Below are 19,610 nucleotides of genomic sequence, written 5' to 3' on the forward strand. Positions count from 1 at the left end.
CCTGGCCTTCACGTGTGGCTTAGCTACCAAGTATGGCGGATCTGTTTCTACTGACAGAAGGGGCAACGGCATATTCCTGGTGTCTTAAAACCAGTCGCTTCGTGCAGATGGGGCTCATCAGCTGTGATTGGCAGCTCACCTATGAGAAGGAAAACTCTGATCTCAAACCTCTACTGCCTTGTGGCTATACCCACTCATGGGGAAGGGTTCGGGCGTAAAGCCTGATGGAAAATTCCGGAGCTCGAGTTCCTAAGGCAGTTGTACGTTCAGTTCAACACTGACTGGCAAGTCCTGTGACGCTGCTGGTACCAAACAGTATCGGGCTCTGCCATTCCTTTTGGTCATCAGTTGCATGGAGGGGGAGAACCTGCTACATGGCCAACAGCTTGCTCGTCATTTCAAAGTGCCCAGGTTTGCGTATCTAGACAACCAGGATGTGACATCTATGGCTGATTCTGACTGACTGTGATCTCACTCACTCATTTATATTCGCATTTGCAGTTTGTTGTCTTCTGTACTCTAGTTGATCTTTCATTGATCCTGTTATAGTTACTACTGCTGAGTATGTCTGAAGGAAAATACATCTCAGGGTTTTACGTGGTGACATGTATATACCTTGATAATAAAATTTACTTTGAACTTCGAGTAGCTAATGTTGTTCCATTACTCAAGGAGTGAAATGAAGATAATCCTGGAAACTACAGACTGTTGAGTTTTACGCTACTGGAGACTATTCTTAGGTATAGGCTTTATGATCAATTGGAAAACCTTTCGCTTAATTAGAGACAGTCAGCGTGGCTTTGTGTAGGCTAAGTCCTGTCTTAGTAACTTGACTGAGTTTTTCAAAGAGATTTCAAATGATAAATAACGATTTTAACCGATGAAACATGGCAGCCCAGCTTTTGTTCTGTTTTGTTTTTATTTAGTTTTTTTTAGTTTACGGGGACTTTTTTTTCTCTTGTAAAAAACTTTTTTCTTTGAATCTTTTTCATGTTTAGTTACTAAGAGATTGGGAGGCTTAGATTACACATGTTACTCGGAGTCCGTTTCTGTATATGTTAACCGTTATTAATGTAATCCCGATCTCTTTGTATCATTATCTTTGTTATGTTTATCTACTCGAAACTCAATAAAACAGATTGATAAAGAAAGAGTTTTTCAAAGAGATGATGAAAGTGATGAGTTGTGGAAGTTGACTACATAGATGTTTACAAGGTGCTTGACGAGGTACCTCATGGGAGCTTATCCAGAAGATTAAGCTGCATAGGATCCTCAATTAATTAGTTACTTGGATTCAAAATTGACTTTTCCCAAATAATTTAGAGGGAATGGTATATTTGTTGAAGGACCATGACAACTGGTGTTCCACAGGAATCCTCTGGTGGAGGAAAACGTGGGTGGGTGGGTAGGTTAGTAAGTTCGCAGATGATATGAAGATTGGTGGTGTTGTAGATAATGTAGAAGACTGGCAAAGGATACAATAGGATATAGATCAGTTGGGAGGGCAAACAACAGAGAGTAGTGGGTCCCTGGAATGGTACTGGAGGAAAACATATAGGGCATTCAAGAATCACATGACTGTGTATGAAATAGAAGGATGTGCACATCTTGTAGGCAGAAGGGATTTGTTTAGTAGGCTAATTTAGTTAGTTCAGCACAACATTGTGGACTGAAGTGCCTGTTCCTATGCTGTATTATTCCATATGCTAGATGACTCATTGGCTCTGCTGGCTACACTGTCCAATCAATAGCACAAGTCAGGTTTTCCAGGGCATCAGCTAATTATGGAAGCCCATCATTTGTATTTGCAATTGGTAGCTGAAAACACAATAGTCCTTCAATCGCCATGACAGAAGTTACTGTGGGAGAACAGTGACACTGCGTCTCATGGTAATCTTAAGCACTCAATCAACTTCCATAGCAAATCAGTAGACCTTCTGGGTCCTTCACATATGCATAGAAATAAATAGAATTCTTGCAAGTTCTCTACTGCTGATTTTTTGCTAAAGGCACTTTGCTACCATTTTACTCCCTCCTTTCTTACATACTGGGCATATATTTGCTACCTTCAAACTTATGAGAACTGTTCTCAAATCCATGGAAAGATGCCAGAGTACCACTACCACCATGACCATTTCAAGACAGAAAATGATAGATTTTTAGAAAGTGAAGGATATGGGATGAGCATAGAAATATAGCACTAAACTAAATAATCAATCACCATCTCATTGAATGGCACTACAGGTGAGAAGAGCCCAGGTGCCTACTTCTGCTTCTATTTAAAATGATCTTACATTTCTGTTTTTGGGGCATTTTAAAATCAGTCACAGCTTCTCTTACCCAATCCTGTGGTACTCAAGAGTTTCTATCTCAAAAGGTTTTTAAACACTTCCAACCTCTGTTCCAGCTGCTGTCTTAATGAGAGTCTGTTAACTATTCAATCCTGACAGGACATCCAGAAAAGACCTCCCTTCTATGATTTCAAGTATCATCCCTTCAAATAACAGGAGTATGTCATTCAGCCCTTCTCCACTATTCAATCTGAATGTGCTGATCATTCAGTTCAGTCCCTATTCCTGTTTTCACCTCATGTCCCTTAACCCCTTTAGAATTAAGAAATATCATTATCTTTTTTTCTGAGAATATTTAATGCTCGAGTCACCACTATCTTTTGTGGGAAGAATTCCAGAGATTCACCAACCTCCAAATGTTTTTCTCATCTATACTTTAAATTTCATACCTTATATCACAAGGCTGTGTCTCCTGATTCAGGGCTCCCAAGTCATTAGGAACATCTTCCCTGTATTATTCTGTCTAAACATGTTGGAATTGTTATACATTTCTCTGAGATTCCTTCACTTTCTTCTGGAACTCGTTTTGTTTAGTTCCCTCATTCAAATGATTAGCATACATTGTGACTTACTGGTGCCCAAGTGCTTGCCACTGGATGCCTTGTAAACATGGGGTTTATTCCTATTTCCTGTATTTCAGCCAATTTTTTAGTCTATGATAATAAACAACCCCAGCCCCACATGCTTTAACGTTGCACACCAACGTCTGCCATGGAACGCTATTAAAGTCCAATTACATTACATCTACTAGTTTTATCTTACCCGCCTCCAACAGTTACATCCTCAAAAAAATCCCAGTAGTTTTATTAAGCATGAAGTCCTTTTATAAACCCACATAGACTTTGCCCACCTTCATTAATACTTTCCAAATACTCTGTTCATATTTTTTATTAGAGATTTTTAGCATTTTCTGCCCTTTTGATGTTTGCCATCTGGTCTGTAATTCTCTATTATTGTAGAAGAAAGAACAGTACAGTACAGAAACAGGCCCTTTGGCCCACAATGTTGTGCCAAGCCAATTAAATTAGTAATTAAATATCTAACTACACTAATCTCTTCTGCCTACACAATGTTCATGTCCTTCCATTTTCCTCACATTCTAAATGTTTCTAAAAGCCTCGTGTTTCTGCCTCTACCACCACACCAGGCACTCACCACTCTGTGTAAAAAAACTTGCCCCTCACACCTCCTTTGAGATTACCTCTCAGCTAAAATAAATGGACGCCCTCTGGTATTAGACTTCCAACACAAATGAGAGAGGGGAATGGGGAATGGTGAAGGAGAGGGGGTGCGGCAATTACCAAAATTGATGTTCATGCCATCAGGTTGGGAGCTACCCAGATGGAATATAAGGTGTTGCTCCTCCAACTTCAGTGTGGCATCTCAGCAGTAGAAGAGACCATGGACTGGCATGTTGCAATGGAAACGGGAAATAAAATTGAAGTGGGTGGCTCCAAATCTAGTATGGTTGCTTCATAAATAAGGGGACCAAAGCAGTGCACAGTAATCCAGGTGCAGCCTCACAAACTCAGACAATCAATCTCTAATTCTAAACTCCCAACCTTTGAAATAAATCCAATATACCATTTGACTTACTCGCCAGTTGCTGCACTTGCCTGCTACCTTTTAACAATTTGTGCTCATGTACACCCAGGTTCCACTGTACTCTACTAATCTGCAATCCTCCTTTTTGTTAAAAGTCTGCCTTTAGATTCCTCTCATCAGAGTGCAAGACCTCACACATTCCCATATTAACCTCAGTTTGCCAAGTTTTTGCCCACTCACTCATCTACCTACGTCCTATTGCAAAGTCCAATTTCCTCATCAAAAAATGCTTTCCTATATTAGTTTCAATGGTAAACTGAAATTCCTTACCCTCTGATCCACTCCAGGTCATTAATATAACCAGTTATTGAAGCAGTTACATCCTTACAGCCTAAAAAAAAGCATCTTTATTTCCACTCTCTGCCTACTATGTGATAACCAATCCTCAATTCATGGGAATACACTTGCTACTACAAAGACATTGAAGTTATGTGGCACTTCAGCAGAAAATTTAAGTGAATCAACCACTCAGTACCAGGCTAGTTGATTGAAAACTCTTCTGTCTTATCTCTGGGGCTTGTACTGGGCTCATCGTAGAGGTCAGAAATGTTCTTATAGCCTCCTTCTCTTATTCGTTGTTTAACCGCACATCATTTACAACAGGGATCTGACTTATTTGTTGATTGGTAACCAATTCATAACTCCACAGTGGGAAATGAGTTGTATTTTTCAAATTAAGCAAAGGAGCTCACAATTTAGTCAAATTGATATCCAGCTATATGGTATTTTAAAAATGGTGTAAAACATCCATTGAAAAATAATAAAAGTACAATGAATATTACGCAAAGAAATTGCTATTTTTCTAATAATCATTAATTCTACAGAGAGATATTATACTTATTTAAACAAAATTCCACAAACGAACTCACATGTTCTGAATTTGTTGATTTGCTATTCAGAAGAGCCTCCTTCAGCACTTCAGCATGCAGATTGTCTACAATTGCAGAAGGGTGCCAAATGCTGGAAAAGTGGACCATTGCTTCAAAATATCTATTAGTGATGAAAAATATGATTAGTTTACTACATAGGATGAAAAAGGTTGCATAGACTTACTGACTTTTATTCAACCAAATATCTACAAGAAACCATCCAACAGTTTCTTCAGCAAATTCAACACTTATTTATTTTAATTAAATGTGAACCTAAACATTCAATTTCATAGTAAATTTCGGTCTGGCTGCATAACAGCATGGTATGGCAACTGCTTTGCACGTGACCGCAAGAAACTGCAGAGTTGAAGACACAGCTCAGCACATCACAGGAACTAGCACCCCACCCCCTCCCCAATTGATTCTACTTCTCGCTACCTCAGTAAAGCAACCAGATTAATCGAAGATCCTGCCCATGCTGGATATTCTCTCTTCTTCTTTCCCCCATTGGGCAGAAGATACAAAAGTGTGAAAGCATGTACCACCAGGCTCAAGAACACTTAACAAACTCTACCACGGACATCTTGTTCACTAAGATGGACTCTTGGCCTCAGTATCTACCTCATTACAACCTTGTACTTTATCATTTACCAGCACTGCACTTTTTCAGCTGCCTTTACATTTTATTCAAGATCAATGCACTGTGTAATAATTAGATCTGCGTGAACAATATACAAAAAAAGCTTTACACTCTATCTTGGTACATGTGACAATAATAAACTAATAACAATAAATTAAATATAATACCTAAAGCTCATCTCAAAATAAAGGTAAAATACCATTAACTTTGATAGCTGTTTTTTCTAGGCTGGAGACGGTAAGAGGATGGGTGAGTCTAAATGTGACACTAAGAGGGTATATTAGAATGAATAAAATTCAACAGTCCAGAAAATGTGCTACTTTGGTACCAAAGTCCCAAGATTGCTTGTTCATCTCAAACATGCTGGATGATCAGACTTTTGCTGTATGCCCTTCCTGAAATGTGCCCAGAACATTGGGCATGCCAGGCGTAGTCTAACCAGGGCTATGTAGTCTTTACTGCATCTGAAAACATATTCTCATGGCATTTAAATGGCATAAATGAAATCACATATGTCTGGCTACACTTACAAAATATCTTGTTCTATCTTTTTTAATCTATTTGAAATTATATTAAAATTTATTAGCATTATCATGCTTAATCTGGTGACATATGTTTATAAAATTAACCTTCCCACTGATGCTTATCTTTACAGTATGTAAAAAACAAATTAGGACATCTGGCTTTCTATCCTTCAAGACATAGTAAATAACTACAGTTTTAAAGCTGATGTATGCATGAAGCCACCAGCACTAGGTACTCCCGTAATAGTGCTCATTTCCTTGCCAGCTTATTAATATGCCTTTAATCCCATGATCTTCAACTTCAATAAAACATTTTCTGAGGGACTTACAATCTGCCATTGAGAATTCAAGTACTTACACACACAGTACATTACGAACATTAGTTTAAAAAGATGGATCATATTTTCAAAACACTATGATTCATTTTCATAAAGCATTACCTTTTCTAAGCACATAGTGGAAACTTTCTCCATAATTGTGAAGCAGAACATTTTAAAACTAGGATGAGTTTTGTAAATAAATGTAACAATCACAGAATATATTAATGTAGAGTTTAAACAAACAAGTACTAAGAGCAGAATAGGCTTATAAAACATTTGAACCCAAACAGACAGGTTAGTAAAGCAAGCTTGTCTTCATCAATTAGGCTTTGAGTACAGAAGTTGATAAAACATGAAAACACTGTTGAGAACTGATGGAAATATGCAACTTAAAAAACTGTGGAAGTTCAAGAGATTATGTTAAAGCTGAGCAAAATGCTGGTTATCTACACTACAATAGACAGTTTTTGAGATAAAAACAAAGTTAAACTTATCAGCCTAAGGGGAAAAAAGTACATAATAGACTTATAAAAGATATTAACAAATATTCAGAAGTTAATTTATGAGAAGTTATAACACAGACCAGAAGGACATCTATATTTCTGGTTACTTGTGTCTCACATGAGAGCATTAACAACCAGAAATTCAGCAAACTTGTTCCAACAACATGGAGTTTCAAAGCAAGTTCAGCACGATTAATCATGTTTGGACTTAAGGGTTTCCTGATCTAACTTCCATCATCACTGACAATTCAAGTATTTACTCACATGATCTAGACAAGGGATTCGCCACCTTTTTTATGCCATGGACCCCTATCATTAGTCAAGGGGTCTATGGATCCCAAGTTGGGAACCTCTCATCAAGACACTCATCCAGTTAACGATCTCAGTACTGCATTCTAACCTTTCTTTTTAATAGAAGTGGTAAAGGAATGAAATGGCATATTATCTGCTTAGTAAAAAAAGAAATTCTACATACATAGAGGTAGTAATAGGGGACAAAGAAATGGCAGAGGAACGCTAATTATATTGTATCAGTCTTCACTGTGGAAAACACTAGCAAACTGGCAGAAATGCATGATTGCCAGGGGGCAGAAGTGAGTTTAGGTGCTATTATAAGGAGAACGTGCTTGGGAAGCTGAAAACCCCAAAGTTAGACAAGTCACCTTGATCAGATGGACTACACCAGGTTCTGAAAGAGATAGCTGAAGACATTGTGGAGGCATTAGGAAGGAAAAACTGAATTATGAAAGGAAACTGGCAACTAATATCAAAGAAGATATTAAAAGTTTTTTAAGTCTATAAAGGGTAAAGGAGAATTGAGGGCAGATATATACAACAAATAGAAAATGACAATGGAGGTATTGTAATGAGATCAAGTCAAGTCACTTTTTATTGTCATTTCAACCATAATTGCTGGTACAGCACACAGTAAAAACGAGACAACGTTTTTCAGGACCATGGTGCTACATGAAACAATACAAAAACTACACTGAACTACGTAAAAACAACACAAAAAACACTAGACTACAGACCTACCCAGGACTACATAAAGTGCACAAAACAGTGCAGGCATTACAATAAATAATAAACAAGATAACAGGCACAGTAGAGGGCAGTAAGTTGGTGTCAGACCAGACTGTGTATTGAGGAGTCTGACAGCTTGGGGGAAGAAACTGTTACATAGTCTGGTTGTGAGAGCTCAAAAGCTTCGGTGCCTTTTCCCAGATGGCAGGAGGGAGAAGAGTTTGTATGAGGGATGCGTGGGGTCCTTCATAATGCTGTTTGTTTTGTGGATGCAGCGTGTGGTGTAAATGTCTGTAATGGCAGGAAGAGAGACCCCGATGATCTTCTCAGCTAACCTCACTATCCGCAGCAGGGTCTTGCGATCCGAGATGATGCAATTTCCGAACCAGACAGTGATGCAGCTGCACAGGATGCTCTCGATACAACCCCTGTAGAATGTGGTGAGGATGGAGCGTGGGAGATGGACTTTCCTCAGGCCTTGCAGAGAGTAGAGACGCTGCTGGGCTTTCTTTGCTATGGAGCTGGTGTTGAGGGACCAGGTGAGATTCTCCACCAGAGATGGCAGTGGAACTGAATACGTATTTTGCATCAGTCTTCACAGTGGAAGACATCTGCAGTATACCCAGAGTGTCAGGGAAGTGAAGTATGTGCAGTGAAAATTACCACTGAGAAGGTGCTCAGGAAGCTTAATGGTTTGAGGGTGGATAAATCTCCTGGACCTGATGGAATGCACCCTTGGGTTCTAAAGGAAGTAGGTGGAGAGATTGCAGAGGCATTGACAATGATCTTTCAAGAATCAATAGATTCTGGTATTGTAACGGATGACTGGAAATGATTTAGATGAAGGGATTAAAAGTAACATTAGCAAATTTGCTGATGACACAAAGCTGGGTGGCAGTGTGAAATGTCAGGAGGATGTTATGAGAATGCAGGGTGACTTGGATAGGTTGGGTGAGTGGGCAAATGTATGGCAGATGCAGTTTAATGTGGATAAATGTGAGGTTATCCACTTTGGTGGCAAGAACAGGAAGGCAGATTACTATCTAAATGGAGTCAAGTTAGGAAAAGGGGAAGTACAATGAGATCTAGGTGTTCTTGTACATCAATCAATGAAAGCAAACATGCAGGTACAGCAGGCAGTGAAGAAAGCTAATGGCATGCTGGCTTTTATAACAAGAGGAATTGAGTATAGGAGTAAAGAAGTCCTTCTGCAGCTGTACAGGGCCCTGGTGAGACCCCACCTGGAGTATTGTGTGCAGTTTTGGTCTCCATATTTGAGGAAGGACATCCTTGCTATTGAGGGAGTGCAGTGTAGGTTCACAAGGTTAATTCCCGGAATGGCGGGACTGTCATATGTTGAAAGATTAGAGCAACTGGGCTTGTATACACTGGAATTTAGAAGGATGAGAGGGGATCTGATTGAAACATATAAGATTATTAAGGGATTGGACACACTGGAGGCAGGAAGCATGTTCCCGCTGATGGGTGAGTCCAGAACTAGAGGCCACAGTTTAAGGATAAGGGGTAGGCCATCTAGAACAGAGATGCGGAAAAACTTTTTCACCCAGAGAGTGGTGGATATGTGGAATGCTCTGCCCCAGAAGGCAGTGGAGGCCAAGTCTCTGGATGCATTCAAGAGAGAGTTAGATAGCACTCTTATAGATAGCGGGGTCAAGGGATATGGGGAGAGGGCAGGAACGGGGTACTGACTGTGTATGATCAGCCATGATCACAGTGAATGGTGGTGCTGGCTAGAAGGGCCGAATGGCCTACTCCTGCACCTACTGTCTATTGTCTAAAACTGCAAATGTTACTCCACTATTTAAGAAGGGTGGGAGGCAGCAGAAAGGAAGCTATAGACCTGTTAGCCTGACATCAGTGGTTGGGAAGTTGTTGGAATCGATAGTTAGGGATGAGATTATGGAGTACCTGGAGGAACATGACAAAACAGGCCAAAGGCAGCATGGTTTCCTGAAAGGAAAATCCTGCCTGACTAACCTAATGCAGTTTTTTGCATTAGCAGGGTAGATAAAGGAGATGCAGTAGATGTGGTGTACTTGGATTTTCAGAAGGCCAAGGTGCCACATACGAGGCTGCTTAGCAAGATAAGAGCCCATGGAATTACAGGGGAGTTACTAGCATGGGTGGAGCATTGGCTGGTTAGCAGAAAACAGAGAGTGGAAATAAAGGGATCCTATTCTAGCTGGCTGCCAGTTTCCAGTGGAGTTCCACAGGTGTTGGTGTTGGAACCACTGCTTTTTAACAATGTATGTCAATGATTTGGACTATGGGATTAATGGATTTGTGGCTAAATTTGTCGCTGATACAAAGATAGGTGGAGGAGCGGGTAGTGTTGAGGAAACAGAGAGCCTGCAGAGAGAATTAGATAGTTTAGGGGAATGGGCAATCGGCAATGAAGTGGCAAATGCAATAAAATGTTGAAAAGTGTATGGTCAAGCACTTTGGTGGAAGAAATAAACAGGCAGACTATTACTTAGATGGGGAGAGAATTCAAAATGCAGAGATGCAAAGGGACTGGCGAGTCCTTGTGCAGGATACCCGAAAGGCTGACCTCCAGGCTGAGTCGGTACTGAAGAAGGCAAACGTAATGTTGGTATTCACTTCTAGAGGTACAGAATATAAAAGAAGGGATGTGTTAAATACTTTGTGGAGATTGGTGATATATATGATTATATGATATATATGTACAATGTCTGAAATACATCTTATGGAAATGTTTGTTTGATGATGAACTTCAATAAAAAATAAATTACAAAAATGAAGGGATGTGATGTTGAGGCTCTATAAGGCACTCCTGAAACCACACTTGGAAGTATTGTGTGCAATTTTGGGCTCTTTATTTTAGAAAGGATATACTGACATTGGAGAGGTTCAGAGAAGATTCACAAGAATGGTTCCAGGAATGAAAGGGTTACCGTATGAGGAACGTCTGGCAGCTCTTGGGCTGTGTTCCCTGAGTTCAGGAAAATGAGGGGAGGATCTCATAGAAACATTCTGAATGTTAAAAGGCCTGAACAGATTAGATATGGCAAAGTTATTTCCCATGGCAGGGGATCTAGGACAAGAGGGTATGACTTCACGTTTGAAGGACATCCATTTAGAAAATAGATGCTGAGAAATTACTTTAGTCAGAAGGTGGTAAATCTGTGCAATTTGTTGCCAGGAGCGGCTGTGGAGGCAAAGTCATTGGGTGCGTTTAAGGCAGAGGTAGATAAGGTTCTTGATTAGCCAGGGCATCAAAGGGTATGGGGATAAGACAGGGGAGTGGGGATGACTGGAAGAATTGGATCAGACCAGGATTGAATGGCGAAGCAGACTTGATGGGCCAAATGGCCTGTTTCTGGTCCTATATCTTATGGTCTTATAGCTCTGGGCCTGTATTCGCTAGAGTTTAGAAGAATTTCGGGGAATCTCATTGCAACCTATTGAATATTGAAAGGGTTGGATAAAGTGGATGTGGACAGAATATTTTCTGTAGTTCGGGGGGGGGGGGGGGGGGGGAGAAGAAAGAGTCTAGGACCAGAAGACATAGCCTCAGAATAGAGGGACATTCGTTCAGAATAGATGAAGAAAATGTTCATTAGCTAGAGGGTGATGAATCTGTAGAATTCATGGCCACAGGCAGCTGTGGAGACCAAGTCATTGGGTACATTTAAGGTGGAGATTGATGGGTTCTTGATTGATCAATGAGTCAAAGGTTACTGGAGAAGGCAGGAGAATGGGATTGAAAGGGATAATAAATCAGCCAAAATGAAATGACAGAGCAACACGATGGGCTGAATGGCTTAATTCTGCTCCTATATCTTATGGTCTTATATTGGAAAAAATCTATTGAATTTACCTGACTTACTGTCAGAATTTTGAATCCTTTATCAAGATACATTAACTCTCACCATAGCAACCGGGAAATAGGAACCTCAAGTAATTAAATCTGGAGTTAAAAAAAATTCTTGGTACTGATAACCATTAAACCAGTAGATTATCAGCACTATCCTTCAGGGAAGGAAATCTGCCTTCCTTATCAGCTCGGCCGATATATCGCTGCTGTCCTGCTAATGAGGTGGACTCCTGGCGTCTCCTCAGGTAAGGCACAGAGATGAACAATAAATTTTGATATTATCAGTGATACGCATATCTAATGAACAAATTTAAAAATAGATGTGCCACCCATACAAACACATTATAAAGAAAAAGTATCTTTCCTACACATTTCAATCTGCCCGACTTTACCTTCCTTTCTCCTGTTGAACGTTTCTGTGATCCAATTCCCTCTAAGCTCATGGTAGCAAATACAGCAATATGATTGCAAAACAACAAATTATGTTTTTATGTGAAAAACAATAAAATGTTTGATACTTGAAAAAGTTATCGCTGATAACTAATGGAAATATCAACTTGGAAGTTTAATTGTAAAAAAACCTCTGTCTTAAGAATGATAATGATCATACAATTACTCAGACAGCTCAGTGCCTGATTATTAGATTAACACACACAAAATGCTGGAGGAACTCAGCAGGCCAGGCAGCATCTACAAAAAGAGTGCAATCAGCTCCAGTTAGAAAAATCAAAGTGGGAGCATGAGTTGCAACTAAAACAGCCCGAGGTTGACGAAGCCGAAAGGAAGAGGCAGTATGATGCTAGAGAGGCAGACAAACAGCGGGAGTTCGAGAGGGAGAGATGGCAGCGAAGAGGACAAATGCAGTCGAGAAATTAAGTTGGTGCCTCCATTTAATAAAGCATAAGTTGATAAGGACTTCATGCATTTTGAAAAAGTGGCCCAGAATCGGCAGTGGCCGAGGGACCAGTGGGCTGTTTTGTTACAAAGTGTAATTAAAGGGAAGGCTCAGCAAACGTATTCTGCTCTGACACTTTAAGAGGCAACTGATTATAACACAGTGAAAGACACTGGGCTTAAAGTCTACGAGTTGGTTCCGGAGGCATACAGACAAAATTTTAGAGATTTGAGGACATTGAGGAGAATCAACGACACCTGTTTATTTGGATTACAAATCTCTCTCTCACTACAATCCCTTGGACTGAACTGAATTTCCTTATCACATCATCGTAAGACTGTATCACTTACCACCTAAGCTTGAAGAAGTTTGGGGATTTATATATTTACACCTATACATGCATAACACCGTTAACTCTTGATTTACCTGGATTAAGTTACTATATGACATAGTTACTAATAGTGTTTTGTTAACAGCAAAACCAGACTCCAGGCGTGTTCTATAGCTGCTGATAATTTTACAGGGCTGCATGTACGTTACATAAATGACTTTGGCAGGACTGGCGAAGTGTTTTGGCCCGAAACGTCCACTGCACTCTTTTCCTAGATGCTGCCTGACCTGCTGAGATCCTCCAACATTTTGTGTGTGTAGCTTGGATTCCTAGCATCTGCAGATTTTCTCTTGTTCCTGTTTGGCAGAACTTTTCCCAATGTGGAAACAATAATAATGGTTGAACACCATATTACAAAGTTATGATAAAGAGAAGACCGCAAAAAAAAATTTAGTAATTGTTGTAAATCTGTTTTTTTTAAATAAATTCGGCCATTAAATTCAAAGGTAATTGAAGTAAGACTTCTATAAAGTTACGGTATTAATAGCTATGTTAAGCTTACAGAAATTATTAATAGTGTTCAAGTAAAATCAGAATCATACTGAGGCGTCCTGCATCTTACCTTTAATAGTATTTAGAATGATGTTATAGAGTCATACAGTTACACAGCCTGGCAAATGGCCCCTTGGCCTTACTCATCCATACCAACCAACATGCCTTCCTAAGTTAGTCACATTTGCTTGTATTTGGCCATGTACCTCTAACCCTTCCCTATTCACAAACATGTCAAAATATCTTTTAAAGTTGTAACTGTACTTGCCTATACAGCTTCCTCTGGCAGTTTATTTTGTAAATCTAACACCTCTGTGGGAAAACATGCTCCTCAGGTACTTTTTAAATCTCTCCCACTTGACTATAAACCCATTCCCTCTAACTTCAGAGATTCCCAAACTCTGGGAAAGAGACTGTGACTATCCACCTTATCTATGCCTCTGATGATTTTATACGATCTTCATGTTATTTCCATTAGCACCAGCAATACAAAATTATTCTCAAATAATGTCTCAACAAAACAAATAATATAAAAATCAAGCCCCTATATCAGGCATGCGCCAAAAGTGGTGCATTGGATGATTAGAAGTGGCGCATTGCACCCCAGTGATAATAATAAAAAAGTAAGCCTACTCATGCAAGAAGTATTAACCAAAAACTGATTTATAGAAAAAAAAATCTCTAATAGGAATTCAAGTAGCTTAGGGCTAGAAATGGGTTTTACTGAGAATAAATCTAAAACTTAGCAATTATTTTTAGTGATTTTATTATTTTGTGCACAGCTTTTGGCAAATGTTATCTTCTTTCACATGCAACACGAGTGAATCTGCAGATGCTGGAAATAAATAAAAACACAAAATGCTGGCAGAACTCAGCAGGCCAGACAGCATCTATGGGAGGAGGTAGTGACGACGTTTCGGGTGGGTTTCGGCCTGAAACGTCGTCACTACCACCTCCCATAGATGCTGTCTGGCCTGCTAAGTTCTGCCAGCATTTTGTGTTTTTAATTATTTTCTTCTTTCACATTATCTGTTTTCAATTTTAAAAAAAGTTCAATGAGTCAAACTAGGAAAGAAGGACTTTTGTTCTGCAGTCGATCCATAACTGTTCAATACTTCTTTGATACTTGTTTAATTGACACTCATGCGCTACAGAGGTGTGCTCTGTTCGTCCTTTGTGAACATTTGCAGTTTTGTACTTTTTTGAAAATTAAGCCTTGTTTTTACATTCAGTTACCATCACAGTGCAAAAGAAAAGCAGTTACTGTAGTGATAGTAAGCGTGAATTCAATGAACAGTAGGAAAATGAGTTCTTATTTTATAGCGGGTCCGTCAGGAAAAGGGTTGTGCATTGTTTGTGAGAACACTTTCTCACATAATAGAAGACATGATCTTAATGGACACTAAAAAACACAACATCAGACTGAAATAGAAGGAAAACTTAAGCTAGTGCTTGGGTCTGAGTTACAGAAAGAATATGTGATTAAGAAAAAGGAAGAAATCAAAAGAAGACAAAATATATTTGTTAAAAGAAGTCTCATTAAGGTAAGTAATGTTTATCTTGTTTTTATATTAAATCAATATATCATGTAAAAATGCTAAGTATGTCTATATTAACATATTTTTATAAGAATTAAATGGGGGTCCAAGAGTTGTATGGCGCATCTGAACTTGTGCGTGAAAAAATTGATGCATGGAATGTAAAAATTTGGCCACCCCTGCCCTAAATAAACTATGAAATGAGGTGACAAGTAAAAAGTAGTATTTCCCCTGTAAAACAGACACATGCACACAAATGCTACTGCATTTCTTCTCTTAGACATGAATAATACTCACCTATCAAAGGCTTCTGTCACAAGTGGGGTCAGGACAACATCCACTGCTCCCTTTACTTCTACAATGGCAGTAGTTCTGGTCTGAGTGACTGGCTGATCAACACTCCATTGTTCAGTAACTGTCTCATCATCTGTGTTTTCCATGGTCGTCCTTTCCAATGGAGTATACGGAGTACTAGAAGATTTTAATGAATGACTAATTATTTAATTCTATCAACCATTTTGTTTACATGAAACATGGTATTGCAAAACAGACATTCAATTTACTTCCCAGTATTTTGAATCAACATTATGCGTATTTATAAACAAAAAAATAAATAAATGAATCCAGCTATAAATTTTATAATTATCGTTTAATTAGCAACATTATTTGAATCATGCATAGAACATAAAATTTATGTGACAAAGAGCAATACAAGCCAAATGCTAAAATTGATTTACATGGATTAAAATGGGCATCAACAGCAGAGATGAAAATGAATCAGGGACATTAAACAGTATCATGGGGTCTGGTTATTTTTCAGGATAAAGCTAAAGAATAGCCTTTGTCACGGGCTGGTAGTAGGATGCTTTTTTAAGATGGCACTGATGAAACATTGAAATGGTGTGAGCAGAACACAAAACTTCCAAATATACTTCTTCTGAACTACTCTCACTACAGTCTGCCACCTGTAATTTCCCTGTACACTTGAACCATCTTAATGAACTAGTAATTTCATGATCTCCTGAAAGACTTGGCGGACTTAACTCTCAAGAATGCAGGTACAACATCTTTAAGTGGACGACGGTATATCACCATGGTCGAAAGGGGGTGGGGGGGAGGGAGAAAGATTCCAAATCACATTGAAATGCTGCGGAATTAAACTTCTTCTAACTTCTTCTACCCTGCAACTTGTTAGCAAATACTCATATGCTAGAAAAAACGAGTCAGGACCTTAGGACAAGATTGCTATGTTGGAGGGAAATGAGAGTTCTGTGCTTCTTATGGAGATGTGGCTCACCCTGGACCACCAGATATGTTGGTAAGACACAGACGCTTTTCGATACACCAGATGGAATGGACTGCTGATTCCGAAAAAGCGAAATGTGGGAGTCTGTGTTTCATGATAAACTCTTTGTGGTGTTCCGTTGCAGCAGTCTTCTCACACTCTTGGTTCCCCGACATGGAACATCTAACAATTAAGTGCCAACCATTCTTACCAAGAGAGTTCGCCTCCATGATCCTGGCCACAGTTTACATACCACCGAAGGCTGATGTTAAGCAGCCACTCAAGGTATTCAGAGCCGTGATCAGCGAACAAGAAATAGCCTACCTTGATGCATTTCAAATCATTGTTGGGGAATTTAATTAGGCTTGCTTGAAGAATCTCTACCCAATTATCATCAACATATCACCTGTAGCACCGGGGTTCCCAACACACTCAGCCAATGTTACACTACAATCAGGTATGCCTAATATTCCATGCCTAGACCACATTTCAGGAAATCTGATCTACCTGCATGCAGGCAGAGGCTGAAGAGCAAGGTTCCAGAGATAAGGACAACAAAGCAGTAGTCACGGGAAGCAGAGGAGCAGCCACTGGATTGCTTCAAGTCGGTGGATTAAGCCATATTCAAGGACTCAGAGCATCTGAACAAATACACAGCATTGTCACGGACTTAATAAACAGAATCTTCCCTAACCAAAAGCTCTTGATGAACCATCTGCTGAGGGCCAGATTACTGGCATTCAGGTCTGGCAATCAAGTTAAACACAAGAGGTCCAGGTACGATCTCCGAAAAGCCACATACACAAAGTGGCAACTCTGGAACAAACTTGAAACACTGAAGGATGCTTGACAGCTGTGGCAAGGCTTTAAAGCTATCATCTCTTACAAAGTGAAACTAAGCAAAATAGATACATAGATGATAAGACTTCACTCCCAAATGAGCTTAATGCATTATATGCTCGCTTTAACTGTCAAAACATGGAGGTAACTTCATGAAATCCTCCCTCCCCCCATGCCGCTGTGATTTCAGTCTCTGAGGCTAACATGAGAGCATCCTTCAGGAGGTTGAAATTATAGAAAGCATCAGGCCCAGACAATGTACCTGGCCGAGTACACAAGCAGGCTTCAATTATGCCAGTGCTTAAGAAGAACATGGTAACCTGCCTCAATGGCTATCGTCCAGTAACACTTACATCCACTGTGTTGAAGTACTCTGAGAGATTGGTGATGAAATACATCAACTCTTGCCTGAGAAGCGACTTGGATCAGCTACAATTTGCCTACTGGAACAACAGGTATACGGCCGATGCCATTTCATTGGGTCTTCACTCCACCCTGGAGCATCTGGATAGGGAAGATGCCTACATCTGGGTGCTTTTCGTTGACCCATGCTGCATTCTGAAGTATCATCCCTTCAAAACAACTCTATAAGTTTCAAGACCTGGGCCTCAATACCCCCTTGTGTAACAGAATCCTGTATTTCCTAACTTGCAGACCCCAGTCAGTATGGATTGCCAACAATATCTCCTCCACAATCTCCATCAACATAGGTGCACCACAAGGCTGTGTGCTTAATCCCCTGTTCTAATTGCTTTATACTTATAACTATGAAGCTACGCACAGTTCCAATGCCCAACTGAATTTTTCTGACTGTCCTAGGACGAATCAAAAGTGGTGACGAATCAGCATATTGGAGGTAGACTGAAAATCTGGGTGAATGATGTCATAACAGCAACCTCTCACTCAATGTCAGCAAGACCAAGGAGATGATTATTGACTTCAAGAGGAGGAAACAGAGGTCCATGAGCCAGTTCTCATCAGGGGATCAGAGGTAAAAAGTTAACAACTTTAAATTCCCTGGCGTTATCATTTCAAAGGATCTATCCTGGGTGTGGTATATAGTGCCATTACAACAGCACCTCTTCTTTCCTAGAAGTCTGTGAAAATTTGGCATGTCATCTAAAACTTTGACTAACTTCTATAGATGTGTGGTGGAAAGCATATTGACTGGTTGCATCACAGCCTGGTATGGAAACACCAATGTCCTTGAATGGAAAATCATACAAAAAAAAATAGTGAATTGGTCCCAGTCCATCATGGGTAAAGCCCTCCCCACCATTGATCACATCTACAAAAGAAGCATCCATTATCAAGGAGGTGCACCATACAGGCCATGCTCTATTCTTGCATCAGGGAGGAGGTACAAGAGCCTATGGACCCAACCACTAGGTTCCTGTACAATCATTTCCCCTCAACCATCAAACCTTTGAACCAAAGGGGATAACTTCACTCAACTTTCCTTGCGCCATCTTTCAGATGTTCCCACAACCTAGGGACTCAGTTTCAAGGACTCTTCACCTCATGTTCTCACTATTTATAGCTTATTTATTATTATAATTATTATTTAATTCTTTTTGTATTTGTACCATTTGTCTTCTGGCACATTGGATTCATTGAATCTCGTATGGTTATTACTCTATAGATTTATTGAGTGTGCCCACAAAAAAATAACCTCAGTGACATCTACAGTGCCTATACAAAAGTATTCCCCCCAACATATTTTCATGTCTTATTGTTTTACAATATTGAATCACAATGGATTTAATTTGGATTTTTGGACTTTGTTTAACAGAAAAAGACTTTCATGACAATGAAAACAGATCTCTACAAAGTGATGTAAATTAATTACAAATGTAAAATACAAAATAATTGTTTGCATAAGTATTCACCCCCTTTAACATGACATACCAGACCATCACTGGTGCAGCCAATTGATTTTAGAAGTCACATAACTAGTTAAATGGAGATCACCTGTATTCAGTAAAGGTGTTTTAATTGATTGTAGTGAAAATACACCTATATCTGGAAGGAACAACTGCTGGTGAGTCAATATACTGGCAAAAACTACACCATGAAGACAAAAGAGCACTCCACGGAAAGGGTGTTGAAAAGCACAAGTCAGGAGATGGATACAAGAAAATTTCCAAGTCACTGAATATCCTTTGGAGTATGGTTAAGTCAATCATCAAGAAATGGAAAGAATATTGCACAGTTGTAAATCTGCCAAGAGCAGGCCGTCCTCAAAAGCTGAGTGACTGTGCAAGAAAGGGACTAGTGAGGGAGGCCACCAAGTAATCTATGACAACTCTGGAGGAGTTACAAGCTACAGTAGCTGAGATGGGAGAGACTGCGTATACAACAACTATTGCCCAGATGCTTCACCAGTCACAGCTTTATAGGAGAGTGGCAAATAGGAAGCCACTGCTGAACAAGAATTTGCATGAAATCTTGGCTAGAGTTTGCCAGAATGCATGT

At 39.6% G+C, this 19,610-nt stretch overlaps 1 protein-coding gene across 6 annotated transcripts in view; it reads right to left on the reverse strand.

Annotated features, from left to right (window-relative positions):
• The window catches only part of kiaa1109 (KIAA1109 ortholog), a 447,188-nt gene that overhangs the window by 214,024 nt on the left and 213,554 nt on the right, over positions 1–19,610 (reverse strand). For all 6 annotated transcript variants that reach the window (XM_073042844.1, XM_073042847.1, XM_073042845.1 and 3 more), the window contains exons 31-32: positions 15,308–15,481; positions 4,826–4,946 (exon numbers count right to left, since the gene is read on the reverse strand). In XM_073042844.1, coding sequence (XP_072898945.1) covers positions 4,826–4,946; positions 15,308–15,481 — 295 coding nt within the window. The remainder of the gene's footprint in view (positions 1–4,825; positions 4,947–15,307; positions 15,482–19,610) is intronic.

This window comes from Hemitrygon akajei, chromosome 4, assembly GCF_048418815.1.
Source record: "Hemitrygon akajei chromosome 4, sHemAka1.3, whole genome shotgun sequence".
In the NCBI taxonomy this organism is placed as follows: domain Eukaryota; kingdom Metazoa; phylum Chordata; class Chondrichthyes; order Myliobatiformes; family Dasyatidae; genus Hemitrygon; species Hemitrygon akajei.